This window comes from Podarcis cretensis, assembly GCF_951804945.1.
Source record: "Podarcis cretensis genome assembly, chromosome: 9".
NCBI lineage: Eukaryota > Metazoa > Chordata > Lepidosauria > Squamata > Lacertidae > Podarcis > Podarcis cretensis.
In genome coordinates this window covers 61,680,974-61,699,847 of record NC_137178.1, presented here as the reverse complement: position 1 = coordinate 61,699,847, position 18,874 = coordinate 61,680,974, and the positions used below count along the sequence as shown (strand labels likewise).

Sequence of the window (18,874 nt, the reverse complement as noted above, 5' to 3'; positions counted from 1 at the left end):
GTAGAGATTGTATCAAGTTTGAACCACGACTTATTCTGATGTGGTGATAGCTACTGAAGCCTAAAAATGTGTGTACGTAAATGAAATTTCTTGAGGCAACTTTATAAAAGTGCAACTAATTTTTAAAGTATATTTTGTTAAGTTCTTTCAGTAGTTAACATAAAAGTGGTTAAAGTACAACATGCACGGTAAAAGAAAAATTAACAGTATAAAACCAATTTCAGCGGTAAAATTAAATATAAACAGGTCTTAACTTTAAAAAGGCCAAAACCTCAGAATGGTTGAGCTAAAATGAAAACCCTGTCCCTTTTTGAAATGCATTTAGGTGATGAGAATGAGATTGACAGGCTTTTGTTCTGGTGAAGTAGTCGTTACTGGCTTCTGCACAATGCAGTTTGTGCAAGCCAGGTGAGTTAGCCTATATGAATGTAAGATTGCGTTTCAGCTAAACCATAATTGTGATAAAAAAGTGAGGACTTCACTAAAACATTGTCATATATCCTCCTTCCTAATGGAGTTTCCCGTTCAGGGTTCCAGCCAGGTATTTCCTCCAATCAGGACACCCCACTCTTTTCTCACCCTGATTAATCACATGATTAATGGATTGTGTAAGGGTTGTTGTTTCGTTCTTCTCTCTCCCCTCCCCCCCAATTCCCCCCCCCCCAAAAAAATGTGTGTGTTGTGTTTGTGCAAGCCTTAAGGTTCTTCCCAAGCATGCTGATATTCCCCTTTTGTTTTTCAGTTACCTGATTTGGGCCACAGTGCCAGCAGCTCTCTCAACCTCAATTAGTTGTTAGGAGGAGTGATTTATTAGACTTCCAAGTAGTCCAATGTAACAGAAATGAATTTAAGTGAACTCTTAACAGTTATGCACAATTGTGCAGTCTTTTGAGCAGTGGACCATGTGATTTCAGATGACTTGGGGAAATTTAGAAAACTGAAAGTTTATTTAATACAAACTAGTATTGGCTTAGGCAATAGATTTCCTTAATCTCTACTGGAAGTGAATTCAGGAATGCCATGTGGCTATAACATCTAAAATCATGTTTTAGATCTCATCAGCTAATGTGTAGGACTCAAACAAAACATTTATCCTCTTGTGCTTTGTTCAAGTCATGTAATACTCCATGCTTTGAAACAAATGCTTAGATGGAACAGTCTGAAAGTAATTGACCGGCCACTTAGAAGGCTAGTATTCTAAATGTCACGTTAGTGGGTCTGCAAGTGTTGTAATCTACATTGGTCCGCTACAGAGAATACTATTTGTGTACAAGCTCATCTTCAAACAAGTGTGGGTGGATTGATATGGACCTACTAGTCTTGTCCTATTACCCCATTCATGTCGAGAAAGTCAAGGTAGCTGTGTTGACTCATGAGACAGATTTCAAAATCTGTGTTCAGGCAATGTGTTTATTAGGCAGACAATATAATGTAAACTTTCAAGTTCTCCAGAATTTTTCATCGGGATAGATGGTAAACAGACTGAGACAAGGGAGGAAAAAGTTGGCTGTTGATGGAGTCTGCATCTGAAAATAGTCTTAAAATGGACGATGGGAGGAGGCAGCAGGCTCTGTTAGGTATAAGGCAGGGTTCAGGTTGCACTTGCGGATGTTTTGAAGAAGGAACATCCATCCATATTAGAGAATATAATATTCAGCTGTTACTCAGATCTGTCTCCATCCTTAGGTGAAACTTACACCTTTCTTACTCCTATTTTTCTCCTACCAAAGAACCTGTGTGTTTCACCTGACTCAAGCTATCTTGATGTCATTTTAACTACTACAACATAGCTTCCCATGGATGCCATGAATACTAACAGTAACATTTGATTCAGTACATTTTGATTACATAATTATGATTTTTTATGGGTCACTTTGCTATCACATTGAAATTATTATCAAATTCTAATGTTCTGTAAATGCCTATGATTTATTTTCCTTTTTTGCATAAATTGCACCTCTTAGGATGCTGGTTTATAACGTCTTCATTTTCCGATTTCTAAGAATGCAAAGAAAGCATACCAATTTTATTATCGGCCTATAAGCCAGTAATGAAATTACCAAATCATAAATGCTGCCAGAGGGGATGCTTTGCTTCCATGGTAGTTGCTTTTAATTTTGATTTGGTCAAAAACCCAATTTCTCATAGATGTATAATAGTGTGCATATCAACTTAGTGGGGTTTGACTAACTTATTTTCTAAATTTATACTTTTAAAAATGCAGGTTTTTAAAAAGCCCTTCTTGGTACAAGGGAAAGAAATGAGTTGTATATTTCTTAGCTAGATAGCCTCAGACTACTTTCTTGTTCAATGTTGTTTACATTTCTTGGCACAGAGTGTGGCCTTTCATTTTTATTCCAGACTTCAGCAAGAAACTTCATGTTTTTTTAATTACTTTTCTGTTACACAAACATACAAACAAGAAGGAGAAGACATAACATGCAGTGCAGACCATATTGGCAATTGCAATGTTTTGAAAAAGTTTAACATCAAATACATAACTGTGGTTGACTCATCTCTGTGTCAGTTATTCCAGTGTAAATATAGATATACATAAGGGAATCTGGGAACTTTTATAAAATCGGGGGAAGTTTGCACAACCTTGAAAAAACTTATCATTCTAGATTGTGATTTACAGCTAATTTGTCACTAGAGCCAAGTATTGCTAAACTGCTACCTCTGTATTCATTACCTTGCACATTCTTCCTTCTTTTGTCTTTTGGTTCTGTTACAATCCTCCATAAGTGTGTGATCCTTATACAGTGGTACCTCGGGTTAAGTACTTAATTCGTTCCGGAGGTCTGTACTTAACCTGAAACTGTTTTTAACCTGAAGCACCACTTTAGCTAATGGGGCCTCCTGCTGCCATGCCGCCGGAGCACGATTTCTGTTCTCATCCTGAAGTAAAGTTCTTAACCTGAAGCACTATTTCTGGGTTAGCAGAGTCTGTAACCTGAAGCGTATGTAACCCAAGGTACCACTGTAACCTTTCCACTGCCATCTTGATTGAAGCCTTCATCTCCCTTCTCTCTCTCTCTCCCTCTCTCCCCCTCCTACTAAGACTTAAAATTAGCATTCGTCTGGATAATAGCAGCAAGCTTATTTTGTATCTTCTGATTTCTCATCTCCATCCTCTTTAACACCTGTTCTACCTTCTGTTGTTCATCTTCCTTGTTCTGGTCATGATTTTGATGTGTTTCCTTTTGCTGCTCCCTCTTTTCCATTGCTTGTCTTTTCCTCCAGTGAGTTCACATTTTCAGGACATTACATTTCTTCTTCTCTGCTTCTGTTTTGCTGTGACATCACCAGTATTTCAAGCAGGGATAACCAACATGGTGCCCTCCAGATGTTGCTGAATTACAGCTCTCATCAGCCCCAGCCGGCGTGACCAATATTCAAGGATGATGGGAGTTGTAGTCTTTATGCAGAAATAGGTGCCAAAACTGTAGCCGCCCTTGTCCATTTCAAACAACAAAAAAGCTACACTTCAGTAACATGCTATCTAGTTTGCATACATTATTCCCCATTCCTGAACACTTGTGTTGTAATATCATGCTGAAATGCCATTAATTTCACATCTTTTCAGAACAATTTGCTGGCACAGTAAATTTCAATGTTAGGCTGTAAACATTCCAGTAGAAGTCATTTTTTATACTGCTTTCTCATTATAATAGGATTATTCTTGCTATCCTGCTGCTTATATAGAGCCAGGCTTTTTGTTCGTTAGCTGAAAAGCTATTCTGAGTGATGTTTTAATTCAAACTTCTGAGCGTGTTCCAGGATGCTGACTCCAATACGTTGTTGCAGCCAATGTGTGGCTGTTGCAAAAAACAGTAGTGTTACGTTTCGTCCTTTTTCTTCACCTGGTAGTATTTAGTAATATTAAATATGTGACGTGTTGTTAGTTTCCAGATTTTACAAATGACCATTTAAGTGGAGAGGTGTCAGCTGAAGGCCAGGAAAAACCCCCAACCACTATTGTCTGTGAAGTTAGCTCTTTATTCAAAGAAACCAAATCAATGCAGGCTTCGTGACCCCAGCAACTCTTCCCCAAAGGTCTTGCCTCAGTGAGGCAGTCGCAAGGACTGAAGGTCCCCACCTTCCCACCACTCTCTTAGACTCCTTCCCTGGGTCCTTCCCCAGCAACCTGAGGCTCCTTTGCATTGCTTCTTTTTGCTCCACCCTCCTCATGGGAGACGAGGGGGGAGCTGCCTGCCTCCATTCTGCCTCTTGACCCCCCCCCCTTTCTAGCCTCCACCTCTGATTCAGCCCCTTCTTGCTCACTAAACCCTATTACCTCTTCAGCTTCTGACACTTCCTCCGGTCTGTCTGCTCCCTCTTCTCCCTCTTATTGTTGTTCCGACACCAATCCTCTGGCTCTGAGCCTTCTTCCCCTGGGGGTTCCTCAGCTGTTGCCTCACACCACTGCTCTGCATCCAGCCAGTCTGTGACAAGAAGGTGCAGGAAAGCTTGCAATGAGATGATGTTGCATTACTAAGCATTATGTCAGGGGTTATGATACGGGTGGTGCTGTGGGTTAAACCACAGAGCCTAGATCAGAAGGTTGGCGGTTCGAATCCCCGCGACGGGGTGAGCTCCCGTTGCTCAGTCCCTGCTCCTGCCAACCTAGAAGTTCAAAAGCACACCAAAAAGTGCAAGTAGATAAATAGGTACTGCTCCAGCGGGAAGGTAAATGGCGTTTCCGTGCGCTGCTCTGGTTCGCCAGAAGCGGTTTGGTCATGCTGGCCACATGACCCGGAAGCTGTACGCCGGCTCCCTCGGCCAATAAAGCGAGATGAGCGCCACAACCCCAGAGTCGGTCACGACTGGACCCCTAATGGTCAGAGGTCCCTTTACCCCTTTACCTTTATTGACACATCAGGTCCAGGAACCAAAAGTGACTCTCGAGGCCTTTGTCTGGCCCTTGGTTACTCAGACACCTTGAACCACACCCCTTGCACTTGAAGTTGCTGTCCATCTAGCATTTCAAGTTTCTTCGTAAGGAAACCAGGAACTTAATTTGTATCTCAAGGTAAACCCAAATTTTGGAATGGAAACTTAAGTCTTTTTTAAAAAGTACGCAGTAACGTATTTTTATATGGTTCTTCTCTCCCTCCCCCCCCTAATTTGACATAAAGTCCAAGAGTTTCTGACTTCATTTTGTTTTCACCTTTCACTGCCAGTGCCGTTAGCTTATAACAAGCCTAATGTTTGGTGAAAGAGGAACATATAAATTTATATTGGAGGAGGATGTATTATTTAGATGAACGTGGGGTTTTTCCCCCTGCAACGTGTCTCCTGAAGGAAACATTTTCTTCAGTGTTGTTGCTAATTCTCACCTCTCCCTAAATGGATGTTGGCTGGTTCCTCTGTTCTACCTCTTATCATCCTTCTGTGAGTTACCTTGATGTTTTGGATTTGTGAAAATGTTTGTTTTTAGCGGAAGTAATAATTTGAAGAAATTGCAGCTAAGCAGAAGATACTGGAACTTCAAAGCATTCCTTACATGCTGTTCTTTCAGGCATGGAAATGGATTTGGTGTTAGAAGCTAACAGCAGAAAGTCTTACACAGCCCAGTTGCTTGTGCTCTTGGTGGATGTGACTGTACACAATTCTCTGACTAAAAAGCAGATTATGAGTGGAATTGCAGATGTGGTTTGTAGCAAGCCAGCCATCTAGTTACAACGTAATTTATTTATTTTTAACAGGAGAGTTTTGTGTAGCTCCTTCCGTGACTTGATTTCTCTATTTTACCTCCTCCTTAGACCCCTCTACAGTCTACTCCAAACTGGTGCCCTTCCATTGACCCCACACATCATGGCCAATGGTTAAGGATGGTGGCCATTACAGTACAATATATGGAGGGCACCATTTTGGGGAAGGCTGAGCTACGTGTTCCTGAGACAATGCAATTGATGCTTCAAGCTTTCTCACCTGTATGTTCCAGGAGCTGTGGTTCAATATCTACTCATGGCTTTTCAGCATGTTTCTTAACACGCAAGCTGTGTAAACATGCTCTAAAGTAAAAGCACATGTAGAAGTTTTCTGGAACCTTATGGGAGAAAACCCAAAGTTAGTTTCTGCCACATTGCTCAAGGTCTAAGCAAAGTAGATTTAGCATCTTGTCCTACTCCAGTGTAGGGCTAAATAAATAAGCTGAACATTTTCCCCTGGCAGAACCCTACTGTATAGAGTGATTTTTTAAAAATCCACTATGCCCATCGATTACAGAGGTAGGTATTAATTGGAAAGCCAGTGTGGTGTAATGATTAGGGTATAAGACTAGGACCAGGGAAATCCAGGTTCAAATATCCACTAAACCTTGAAACCCACTGGGTTGGGACAGTCACTACAGTGGTGCCTCGCAAGACGAAAAGAATCCGTTCCACGAGTCTCTTCGTCTTGCGGTTTTTTCGTCTTGCGAAGCAAGCCCTTTGACAGCTTCGCGGATTAGCGCTATTAGCGGTTTAGCGGATCAGCTGATAAGCGGCTTAGCGGATCAGCTGATAAGCGGCTTAGCGGATCAGCTGATAAGCGGCTTAGCGGATCAGCTGATAAGCGGCTTAGCGGCTTAGAAAAAGGGGGGGGAAGGGGAAAAAACCCCGCAGGAACTTGCAAGACATTTTCGTCTTGCGAAGCAAGCCCATAGGAAATTCGTTTTGCGAAGCACCTCCAAAACGGAAAACCCTTTTGTCTAGCGGGTTTTCCGTCTTGCGAGGCATTCGTCTTGTGGGGCACCACTGTACTTCTCAGCTTTACCTACCAAAGAAGATAGTTTGTGGAATGTTCTCCCCAGCCTGGCGCCTTCATTAAACATTCATCTTCTTCTAGGCCTTTGGCTAATTAAACAATCATTGGCCTTTTAAACTGTGTTGTGGGGTGGTGTTTTTGTTTGTTACTATGTTTTTCTGTTTTATATTGCAAACTACCCTGTGATACTTGGATAAAGGGAGGTATAAAATGTAATAAATAATAATAATAATTAATAATAGCAATAGGGGCATGTATGCTGCCTTGAGATCCTTGGAGAAGAGACAGGCTGCAAGTGCCATGTTTTTGTTGGATTTTTTAGAATATAAACTTTTAAGAATGTAGCTGATAAAAGAGGCAATGTATACCCAAATGTGTACATCTGGAGGATTTTCTTAATTCTGATTGGACTTAACTGCCTGATGCAGAATCATCCCACACGAACAAGTTTCAGTTGTACAATGGCAAATTGAACTGATGGATGTTGTGTTATCTACTGGATTTTATGGGATAGTGGTTGCTAAGGTTTGTAACTAGGGCTGCAATCCTATACACAGTTACCTGGGAGTACCTCCAACTGAACTCAGTTTGACTTACTTCTGAGTAGACAAGTATGAAATTGTATTTTGCTTGTTCAAGCTTATTTTATCATGTATTATTATGGCTTTTAAAACCTATAATGGGACGTGGGTGGCGCTGTGGGTTAAACCACAGAGCCTAGGACTTGTCGATCAGAAGGTCGCCGGTTCGAATCCCTGCGATGGGGTGAGCTCCTGTTGCTTGGTCCCTGCTCCTGCCAACCTAGCAGTTCAAAAGCACGTCAAAGTGCAAGTAGATAAATGGGTACCAGTCTGGCAGGAAGGTAAACGGCGTTTCCGTGCACTGCTCTGGTTCGCCAGAAGCGGCTTAGTCATGCTGGCCACATGACCTGGAAGCTGTACGCCGGCTCCCTTGGCAATAAAGCGAGATGAGCGCCGCAACCCCAGTGTCGGCCATGACTGGACCTAATGGTCAGGGTTCCTTTACCTTTAAGCTAGTGGCGGTTTTGAAGGGAATATTTTTCCAGAGTTTCAATTGCACAGCTTCCAAGAATACAACCTTATACCAAAACAAGTTATCAGAGGGCAAACTCTAGAATGTGTATTTCATCATAATCACTGATCTCCAGCAATATATCTGCCACACTTTGGAAAACCTTTGAGGAGTCCAATTATTGTCAGCATTACTTAAATGTCAAGTTCACCCCGGTTCCTGTTTGTGCATGTTTCTGTACTTTTCCTTCTGTCTCAAAAAGAGAGAGAGAGAATTATGGATTGTCTGCCTTGTCTGGAATATCTTTAGTTCTGATTTGGATGCTTATCGAAAGCAGAATTGATACGGAGTTTTCATATGCTGTTTCGTAATTCTGTTGTGCCCATGTGACCATGGTCAAGTTTTAATTCTTACTTTATGGAAACTGTTGAAAGTTGTCCACAGTGGTCCCCATACAAGTTGTCTTCCATCTTTCAGGTGAGTCCATTGGCATGTCATGCTGTGGGACCCTACTCCTGCAAAAGGTTGTGTGGAAGGCTGCTTGACTGCCAGAATCATACTTGCACAAAGGAATGCCATAAAGTTACTGAAACAGATAGCAACAATGATGTCCATAAGGTAAGTTTGACCTTTCTTGCAGCACAGCAAAAACACCTTGCTCTCAGGTGCTGCAAAATGCAGCCAGCTCACATGCTTTTAAATGTTTTTGGTGTATGGTTCAGTAAGTTTTGACTGTCCATATTAAATGGCAAGGGGTGTGCATGAGAAAGCACCTGGTTGTACATTAAATAATAAAATATGCCCATTCTTCAGTGGATTGTGGAGTCTTGTGGAGTTAAAATTTTATCCAGAAATAATATGTAACAGTCTTGCATGCTTTCTGTTCTTCATGGAAGTTCCTTGTTGGAATTTTAATAGTGTGAGTCAGTTGATAATGCTAAGCAAAATATATGAAATGGAAAGCAATAGCACTTCATATTACCATTGTGACAATTATTTCTTATACCATTATTGCTCTACTTTTTAAACTGTTGACTGGAAAGATGTCAGGTATCCACCACAACCCATAAGACCTCTTTCCTCAGCAACAATTGCCAGTTCAGACATCATCAGTGTACATGTGAAGTCAGTTAAATATATATATATATATATTGGAAGCCCTACTTGTTCATTATAAAGATAGATGGATATGACTTTATTCTAATATTTTATCATCATTTAGCTTCTGCCAGTTTAAACTACAAATACCAGAGCAAAATAAATATCAAATAAAAAGAACAATACAGCACAATTTTCTAAGTTTCTGATGCCCATTTTTGTTTTTATTACTGATCTGGTATTGATTTACATCATTTTTGTTTCACGTAATATTTATAAATATGTGTACAGTATAGAAAACTAAAGCAACAATGTTTTACCTCTGAGTCTTTGGCAGTTTCCAGGTGATGTCTTCCCTATTCACAAAATGAAATAAAAGAAAAGCCATATATTTTCAGAATCATTGGTTTCATTTGTAGCCTTTGACATCTCCATTATTTTACCTAATAATCAAATTTTTGACTATAGCTTGTGGTTAGTAAAGAGAGTGAAACCACGATCCCAGGTTTGGGCAAAACATTATGACAAACTTTGGCTTACCTCAGCGTGGTGTGGGAATGAAAAGGACCAGGGGGGGAACAAAGTGGCTGTGAGCCCCTCTCCCCCAGGAACCCACACATTCACCGGTCCCAGTAAACCAGGCATGGCCAAACTTGGCCCTCCAGCTGTTTTGGGACTACATTCCCATCATCCCTGTCCACTGGTCCTGTTAGCTAGGGATGATGGGAGCTGTAGTCCCAAAACAGCTGGAGGACCAAGTTTGGCCATGTCTGCAGTAAACCATAGTTTGTCTTAATGTGACATATGAGCCAGGTCAGTCACTGTTTTTCAGCCTGACCTTATCTCATAGGGTTGTTATGAAGATAATATGATGAGAGGGGAGAGTCAGTTGCTGGGGAGAGGGGGGTGCACAAGACTTTGGCAAACCCACCTAATGGAATGAATGCTGGCAAGCAACTTCGCTTCCTTTATGTGTGTGTGACTCTAAATAACTGTCATTTCCTAATGAGGTTTTTTTTTTTTTTAATTGAACCACTTGTGGAAACAGACTTGTTTCCTGGACACTGTGCTAAAGGAGGCTAAAATCTCTTAAGTAAATTGCCCCATTGAAATAATGTTAAACCTAGTTACAGTGGTTACAAATAAAGATATTTAACCTTTAAAGATTGTCCTCTTATCTGTGGTGAGGAATATGCAGCCATTACTCTAACATGCTCCTTTTCAGCTGTTTGTAGAATAGATTCCTGTCTCGAAAAATTATTTGTTGCTAAGAAGACTATAAAAGTACAGAAATCATACTGATGAATGATGTGTGTTGTGCTGTCATTCACTGCCCTTGATACTATGTACTTTATGGCAGAAACTAAAACCAGAAGGCTTTCTTGAGTAGTAATTTTTGGCTTTTTGTGGGATTTTTTAAAAACTTCTTGAACCCAATATCTATTTGAACAGTGACGCCTTAATGACTCAAATTAATGTCTTTTAGTACTGTGCAGGTGAAAAGCAAGAAAAAGTTTTGCTTTGTGCTCAAATGCCATAGTTACAATCACATAACAATTTCGTTCGTTTTAACCTTTCCGAGATTGACATTTGGTGGCATTAAATGTCATTTGCTTAGTCTCCACCTTTACTTCAGCTCTTGTTCTAATTCCCCTTTTGAAATTCAGTGCAGACTAGCTCAGCTACTTGTGACTGACAAGAGGGTCCTGTGTGGTGTTCTGGTGTTTTCGTATATAATACTGCATGCATATGTAATAATAATAATAATAATTAAGGTAAATGCATCTTAGTAGAGGAATTAAGCTAAATGCCTGGTAGTGGGGGGGGGGGGGGAGTGAGTTAGGAATGGTAGTGAGCGGATGAGAGTTTAAAGGGGAGTTTGATGGTGGGACAGTTTGAGTTCATTTGAGAGTTGCATGGAGTGTGGAGTTAGTGTGGAGTCTGGGAGTCTGTGGTCGATGGTGTAAGAGCAGGGTTAGTTTATTAATAGAGCACCGGTATTACAGTAACCATTGCTGTCTATTTAATAAAGTGAAAAATAAGATAAAAGGCTGAAACCATAAGCTTATGTACACCCAAGTAATCAGACAGCCCTTTTTGGTTATTTCCATTTAATAAATTATTGCATTATACCACACACCATTTATTTAGGTACACTAGGGTGGAGTAGTCAGATAAACATTATCTGTGGTGGCAGCAGGAATAAAAGGGAAGTTTTAGAAATACCCATCAAAAACCCAGCTCAGACCTGTGCATCCTGTTAAGAGGGAGTGTGGGGAGTGCCTGAGCATCTCATGGCAGAGGCAGGATTTGGGGTGGCTGGGTGGCATGACAACCTGCAACAAAACGTTGCAGTATTTAATTGCCTTCTAATAGGTGTGCTCCTGTTTAGGGTTTAGCCAGCCAGCCATGCTTTCCTTCAGCAGACCATTCCATCCAGTTTTCAGTTTTTTTCTGTTCCACGTTCTGTGGCTGCTGAGCATTCTCAGTCCTCACGGGCTGTTTTCAGAAGGTGTTTTTTAAAAAAAAACGTACTTCTGAAAACTCCTCATTTCCCAATTGCGTCCTCCAAATGTGTTGATGCTTCCCTGTTGTTTCTCAGTGGCCTTCTTGGGGCTGCAGTCCTGTTGGCATTTGGCACCTGAGTTCGTCGTGAGAAGGTGCAATGACAGGGTAATTCTGTATTACCTTTAACTTGCTCTTCATTTGCATTTTTTAAAACTTGTATTCTAGCCAACTGCAGAAGCCACAGTTAGCAACAGGGAAAGGATCTTGCAGGTACATTTTGCTATGATTGGGGGGGGGGTGCTTCACATGTAACGAGGAATCGCTGCCAGATGATCGTGAAAGAGAGTGCTGTTGGTTGCCTGCAGTTCTAAGTAACCTATGAAGCTTCTCAGTGTGACTCCTAGAAACGAGAATAGTGTGCTATTTTTATACCCTTGTTTTCTGTGTACTTTTGAAACATTGCAGCTAGATTTTGTGATTTGCCTTCCTTTCAAAAATAAAAAAGGTAATTAGGTTTGTTTACTTAACCAAGTGCAACCATGGTTAAAAAAAAAAAAAAGGTTATTGAACTAATAAATTGTCCAAAGAACAAATAATTCCACCACTTCATTTTCCCGTGTTACTAGGCAGGTCAAGAATGTTCTCAGTGTGAAGAAGAATGCTCCAAGCCACGACCACCTGGGTGCCCTCATTCATGCCCCCTGCCTTGCCACCCTGGAGATTGCCCACCGTGTGCCCAGATGATACGGATGAAGTGTCACTGCAAACTCACAAGCTTGTACATTGAATGCATGTAAGTAATTAAAGGAGACTGTGCTTCAACTTTGAAAATGTAAAGTACTATGCAGTGTGTATGCTGCGTTAGGGAAGAGCTTTTCTCCCCCCTGCCTTTCTTCTGGGATGTTGGAAATGGATAATAATAATAATAAGAATAAGAATAAGAATTTTTATTTATACCCCGCCCTCCCCAGCCAAGGCTGGGTTCAGGGCGGCTAACAAGCAATAATAAAAATGCTGAATGAATACAACTTAAAAACAAGATTAAAATACAACATTAAAATATTGAAACATTAAAATATTAAAATGCAGCCTCATCACAGGAGGAGAAAGGAAAAAGAAAAAAGAAAGAAGGGGAGGCAATCAAATTGGCTCCAAGCCAAAGGCCAGGCGGAACAACTCTGTCTTACAGGCCCTGTGGAAAGAAATCAGATCCTGCAGGGCCCTGGTCTCATGAGGCAGAGCGTTCCACCAGGCCGGAGCCAGTGTTGAAAAGGCCCTGGCTCTGGTTGAAGCCAATCTAACTTCCTTAGGGCCAGAGACCACTAGGGTGTTGTTGTTTATGGACCTTGAGGCTCTCCGTGGGGCATACCGGGAGAGGCGGTCCCGTAGGTACGAGGGTCCTAGGCCGGTGCAGCAAACAGCCTGTTTAAACTGGCTTGGAGACAACTGCGTTTGCCTGCTTGGTCTTTCCAACATCTGCACATGATATAGGGGCCCATATCCATAGCGTTCCTGTTCTGGCAGGCTGGTTTTAGCAACTGCCTTGCCACATGCAGTTAGAGCCATTCCTGAAGGGGATTCTGTAAACTACCTACTGGAATGCTGGGAAGAGAAATCCTGAGAAACTGGTGCAACCTAAGGCTTGTTTGAGCAAATCTAACCAAGAGAGAGAGACACAAGGAGGTGTGGAAAATGTTTGCCCTGGAGATCATGCTAGCCAGCAAAGTAGCAGGGACTTTTGGCCCACTGGACAGCCAGCTTGTAGGATCTTGCTCTAAATCCATGTTGCTGGCATATCTTAGCATGGTGTTGAACAACAGTGGCAGACTTGGGGCTTTCAAATTTCCATGGTGTCCTGTGCGATGCCAAAATTTGCCCCTCCCACCCTTCCTTTTCTAAGTCATTGTTGTGATGTTCCCTGCTGTTCCCTCTCTGCTTTGCGCCCAGTGAGCGCAAACCAGTTGCCCTCCCCTAAATCTGCATCTGTGAAGAAGCCCAGATGTTGACATAAGCACCACATATGCTAACCGTTCCGAGATAATGTGCTTTCCCCCTGTCATAAGAGCGTATTCACTGAACACACTTTGACCTCATTCATGTGTAACACTAAACCAATGGGGAGATTGCAGCTACTTTGCTCTGGTGGATCTGCTGTGCTAAGCTAAGCTATGATTTGGCTTTGCATGTTGTCTGGGTCATGGTTTAGCTTACTCCAGACAAACCATGGTTATAGCTTGTGGTTTCTCTGAAGAGAGCAAAACCACAAGCCCGGGTTCAGTGAATCTCAGTTTCTCTCTCTCCCGCCTTGGTAAAAGCAGTTTGTTCCTCCTGGCTCTCTGTTCTTCTGTCAGTTAAGTGTTTCTCTTCTGCAGTCTTTCCCTATTTCTGTTGGTTGCCACAGTGTGTCTGTACTAACACACTGTCTGTGTCTTGTCATCTTTCTTTCCCTGCTTTCCCTGCTTTGCTGGAAAAAAACAAAACAAAACTCTGTCTTTCTCTGCTTTCTCCTTAGTCTTATTGTGCCTTTCTGTTTCTGTGTATAATTCCTTCTTTGCTTTGCTGTATTTTCTACTGGCTGTCCCTTTCCTATACAGTGGTACCTCGGGTTAAGAACTTAATTCATTCTGAAGGTCTGTTCTTAACCTGAAGCTGTTCTTAACCTGAAGCACCACTTTAGCTAATGGGGCCTCCTGCTGCTGCTGCGCCGCCGCTGCACAATTTCTGTTCTCATCCTGAAGCAAAGTTCTTAACCCGAGGTAATATTTCTGGGTTAGCAGAGTCTGTAACCTGAAGCGTATGTAACCCGAGGTACCACTGTACTTTCTGAGGAGACAGTTGCCAGTTGGGAGAAGCCACTGGCCATTTTCTTCGCGTCCACCATTGCTGTCAGCGGAGCAGCAGCACGGGCAAAATTTGATTGGCTGCGGCATATAGTGGCCGCGCATCAGCTGCTGCTCTATGGCATGCCGTCTTTACTGCCTCAGATCGCTCCTGCGTGAGCCCACAATCGGCTCTGGTCATGAGACAGCTGTTAGGGGACTTTCTGCCTCCATTTCAAACATCTGACCCAGCTACTTTAAAGTACAACAGCCACTTTCCGCTTCCTGGGGCTGGAATACACAACAGTTTCTGTGCCTGTTTCAGTGGGTTTCTTCCTGCATTCTAAGTGCAATATTTTCATTTTGCCACCTGTGCTGTATAACTGTCTTCTTTCTAGTGCCTAGGGAAGCAAAGCAAAAGTCTAAGCTTTTTCAGCCCACGAGCTATGCTGCCATCACATTTGGTTTGGGGGCTAAGTGACACATACGTGGCATGCAAGCCATTTTTTTCATTAGAAGAAATCATTTAGTAAACACTGGGTTGCTAATGAGCCCCGTTCAGCTGCCGGCATAGTGGCAAGAGCAATAATAGCATGCATTACTGTTGTGCTTCAATGTCCCCCAATATAATGCAGACTTTTAAGAACAAAGTACTACCGTTTTTATGAGCTACTTAACAAACATGAAAACAACCGAGTTTGGTGGCATCTTAAATACTAACAAATGTATTACGGCATAATCTTTTGTTTATTAAAACCCACTTTCTCAGATGCGTGACATGTTGCCTTTATTTGACAGGATGTGTTCTCTCCCCCTCTCTCTCTCACGCACTTTGTAAACAGTGTGTACTTGTTCATTTTAACTCCTTTTTAAATGTTGTTGTTTTTCTCGATTTAACTCTTATTTCTTCAGAAAAATCACCTGTGCTGACTTAAAGGAAAAAGATGAGCTGAGTTCCTGCAAAAATCAGTGTCCAAAAGAGGTAAGTTATATATGAATTAAAAATATTTGGGGAATATTTAATAAGTACTGCAATCCCCCCCCCCCTTCTTAAAAGTTATTTTTTGTCGGGTTTTTTTTTACTTGTTAAACACTGGCAAAATCACATGAGGTACTTAAGTGTGTATTCCCATTTGCAAGTGTGCTTTTATACCACAATTTCACTGTGCAAAACTCTGGTGGTGGTTCGTTGTTGTCGTCGTTCTTTAAACTGGTAGGGAAGAATAGAGAAAAAGGATATTATTCTGATATATGTGTTTTGCAAGATGAGTAAAAAATGATTTAATAACATAAAAAACTTGTAGATACTAATTTCCTCTTAAGTAATAACTTGGATAATATTGGGTCATTTGGATGGAAGCATGCTGCCTAACTTGTAAAAGGGATGCGGGTGGTGCTGTGGTCTAAACCACTGATCCTCTTGGGCTTGCCAATCAGAAGGTCAGCAGTTCGAATCCCTGCAACAGAGGGAGCTCCCATTGCTCTGTCCCATCTGCTGCCAATCTAGCAGTTTGAAAGCATGCCAGTGCAAGTAGATAAATATGTACCACTGCAGCAGGAAGGTAAACAGCGTTTCTGTGCGCTCTGGCACTCGCCACAGTGTTCTGTTGCGCCAGAAGCGGCTTAGTCATGCTGGCCACATGACCCGGAAAGCTGTCTGTGGACAAACGCCGGCTCCCTTGGCCTGAAAGCGAGATGAGCGCCACAACCCCATAGTCACCTTTGACTGGACTTAACCATCCAGGTGTCCTTTCCTTTCCTTTACTTAGCTCATGTAATTAAGAACTAGCCTTGTAACAACAGGCAATCAGGAATTCCAGGCAGGTGCGTGAGGATGAGGGATGGAGTGCTTTGTCCCACCTTCACCAGCACCCAGCAGGAGGCCATTATTATTATTATTATTATTATTATTATTATTATTATTGACAAATAACTTTTGGGGGCTTATTAGACAGCTACATTAACCCTACTGTTAACCTCTAAATGGAAATTGCAGAACGCACAGAAAAGTGTACATTTCTTACAAAATGGAAGAGTTTAAGGCCAGAACATGCAGGGTTTATTTTCTCTTTCTTGTTGGCAAGGGGAAATTAACTCTTCCCATTAGGGCTTGGGGAGAAAAGCAAAACACTTGTTAATCTCTAAACCAGAGGTCACCAACCTTTTTGGGGCTCATGGGCAGATTTACAAGCCAGAGAAACGGTCATGGTCACCAAGCACACACCACAGTTGTGTATTCTCTCTCTCTCTCTCACACACACACACACACTCTCTTCCCTGTCCCTAGCAATTAGGCTTGGACAAATTAAAGAGGTTAGATCTTAAAGCCTGGGGAAATAAATAAGGTTTTTGCCACTGAGTAGACCCTTTTCCTACTAGCCACGTTTTTTCCCTCGCCAGCCAGTAAAATCACCCACCTCTGTAACAACTAGGCTACAATAGAAGGCTTTCCTCCCTAAGCCTATTGGAGCCATCACTTCCTCCACTAACACGCTCACGTAGCTGCATGCAATTACTAGTTTATTTCCATGTCATTTAAAATTAACCTAGTTTTAAGTTTTAAAACTTAGCATTTACATTTTTATTTATTTAAACAATCCAATTAAATTTTTAATAATAATAATAATTCTTTACAAATGTGAGGTTTTGAGACATTTGTTTGGCTACAGTAGTACTAAGCACAGAAGGAGCTTTCACTGTCTGGTGCAAGTGATACCTTTTTAGTGTCCCTCTCCTTTTCGCTTTAGGGATTAAGCAAACTTTGATGCTGCCAGAAGCAAAACTTTCATTGTTCTCTAACAGAAAGTTTATAGAAACAGCAACTAATGCTGACATTTTGCTATTATGGAATACAAGGCAGTGTAATGTAAATTTAATTAGATGGTATTATGTTTTGTAAGTATTTTGCATTTTATGACATTTTGTCCCATCACCTTAAATGGGCAATTGCACCCTAAAATGCAGCGTATAAATTATTAAATAGAAATAGGCAGTTGTTGTGTTCCAGTGTTATGAGAATCAGTCCCTCTCCATGTTTGCATTTTACTCTCTACTCCTTCTGTTGTGGCTGCAAAGAGATTTGAAGCTTGCATTTTAGATTAACCACATTTTTAATGCGTTGTCTGAACCCTAAACTGTGTTTATTCTTAACTGTGGTTAGTAAAAAAGCAAGTATCTTCATAAACTATTGTTTGAAGTTGGATTGTTTGTCTGCATTCAGGGATAGGGTAGACAGAGAGGTTTAAACCTCAACACCCTCATGGAGAACCAAATCACCCTCTCCCCAATCATCAGATGGATCAAATACAAATGTGGGGCATGTGTAAGTCTCATGGGAGCCTCGGCTCATGGTCATATTGTTGAGCTATGGTTAATAATAATAATAATTTATTATTTGTACCCCGCCCATCTGGCTGAGTTTCCCCAGCCACTCTGGGCGGCTTCCAACAAAGATGAAAGATACACTAAAATGTCACATATTAAAAACTTCCCTGAACAGGGCTGCTTTCAGATGTCTTCTGAATGTCAGGTAGATGTTTATCGCTTTGACATCTGATGGGAGGGCGTTCCACAGGGCGGGCGCCACTACCAAGTGTGGCATCTGAACCAGCCTACTGCTAAGTTATTAGACATTGAGCTCTTTCATAGTATTTAATTTGCTTTTTATCACTTTGATGTAAAGCTATAAAAATATACTGTATAAGGCACACAGTATGTCAGAGAAATGCTTGTTTCTTGAGCAGTGAATAGAATATTGTTTTGACGGGCAGAATGTGGCATGTGATTTGAGTCATATTATTTTATGCTTAAGTTCCAAACAATGTGAATTAAAGCTTGCTATAAGAAAATGTTAGCATTACATTTTTTTAAAAAAAAACCACACACAAAAACCACTGCTCACTTAGAAAGTCATGGTGAAATATTTGAGAATGATGCTTGATGTTTACTGGTTTATTTTGTTTTTATATTTTGCTGGAAGCTGCCCAGAGTGGCAGCATATTAATAATATAAATAATACAATCAATTTAATATAATACTGAGGTCCAGCGCCGAGGGCCTTCTGATGGTTCCCTCCCTGCAAGAAGTGAGGTTACAGGGAACCAGGCAGAGGGCCTTCTTAGTAGTGGCACCCACCCTGCGGAACACCCTCCCATCAGATGTCAAGGAAATAAACAACTATCTGACTTTTAGAAGACATCTGAAGACAGCCCTGTTTAGGGAAGTTTTTAATGTTTGATGTTTTATTGTGCTTTTAATATTCTGTTGGGAGCCACCCAGAGTGGCTGGGGAAAGCCAGCCAGGTGGGTGGGGTATAAATAATAAATTATTACTTTTACTCATGCAACTCAGCTCAAATTAATTGCTCCCAAGAAGTAATGGATGATTTAAAAATCCTAGGAGAATAGAAAGGTCTTTGTTTATGTGGTGACAAAAAGATATTAACTTAAGTACCAGACAAGCCACAATGGGGATGATATCCCATAACCCCTGTTGGCTACCCACTTTACCTCTCAGTGCAGGAGGAGTCTGTCCTGGTTTTACATGAACTGTGTGGGAACATGTTGAGCTGAATTCTGGGTGCTCCACTGTGTCCACCTGACTATTGCATATATGCTCAGGACCATGTTTGAATCGGCCCACGGAAGCGAAAATCACTGTATTAAAAA

General features: G+C 41.4%; 1 protein-coding gene across 4 annotated transcripts in view; it reads left to right on the top strand.

Moving 5' to 3' along the window:
- The window catches only part of NFXL1 (nuclear transcription factor, X-box binding like 1), a 76,033-nt gene that overhangs the window by 44,427 nt on the left and 12,732 nt on the right, over window positions 1-18,874 (top strand). For all 4 annotated transcript variants that reach the window (XM_079989667.1, XM_079989666.1, XM_079989668.1 and 1 more), the window contains 3 exons: window positions 8,260-8,400; window positions 12,015-12,181; window positions 15,120-15,189. In XM_079989667.1, coding sequence (XP_079845793.1) covers window positions 8,260-8,400; window positions 12,015-12,181; window positions 15,120-15,189 — 378 coding nt within the window. The remainder of the gene's footprint in view (window positions 1-8,259; window positions 8,401-12,014; window positions 12,182-15,119; window positions 15,190-18,874) is intronic.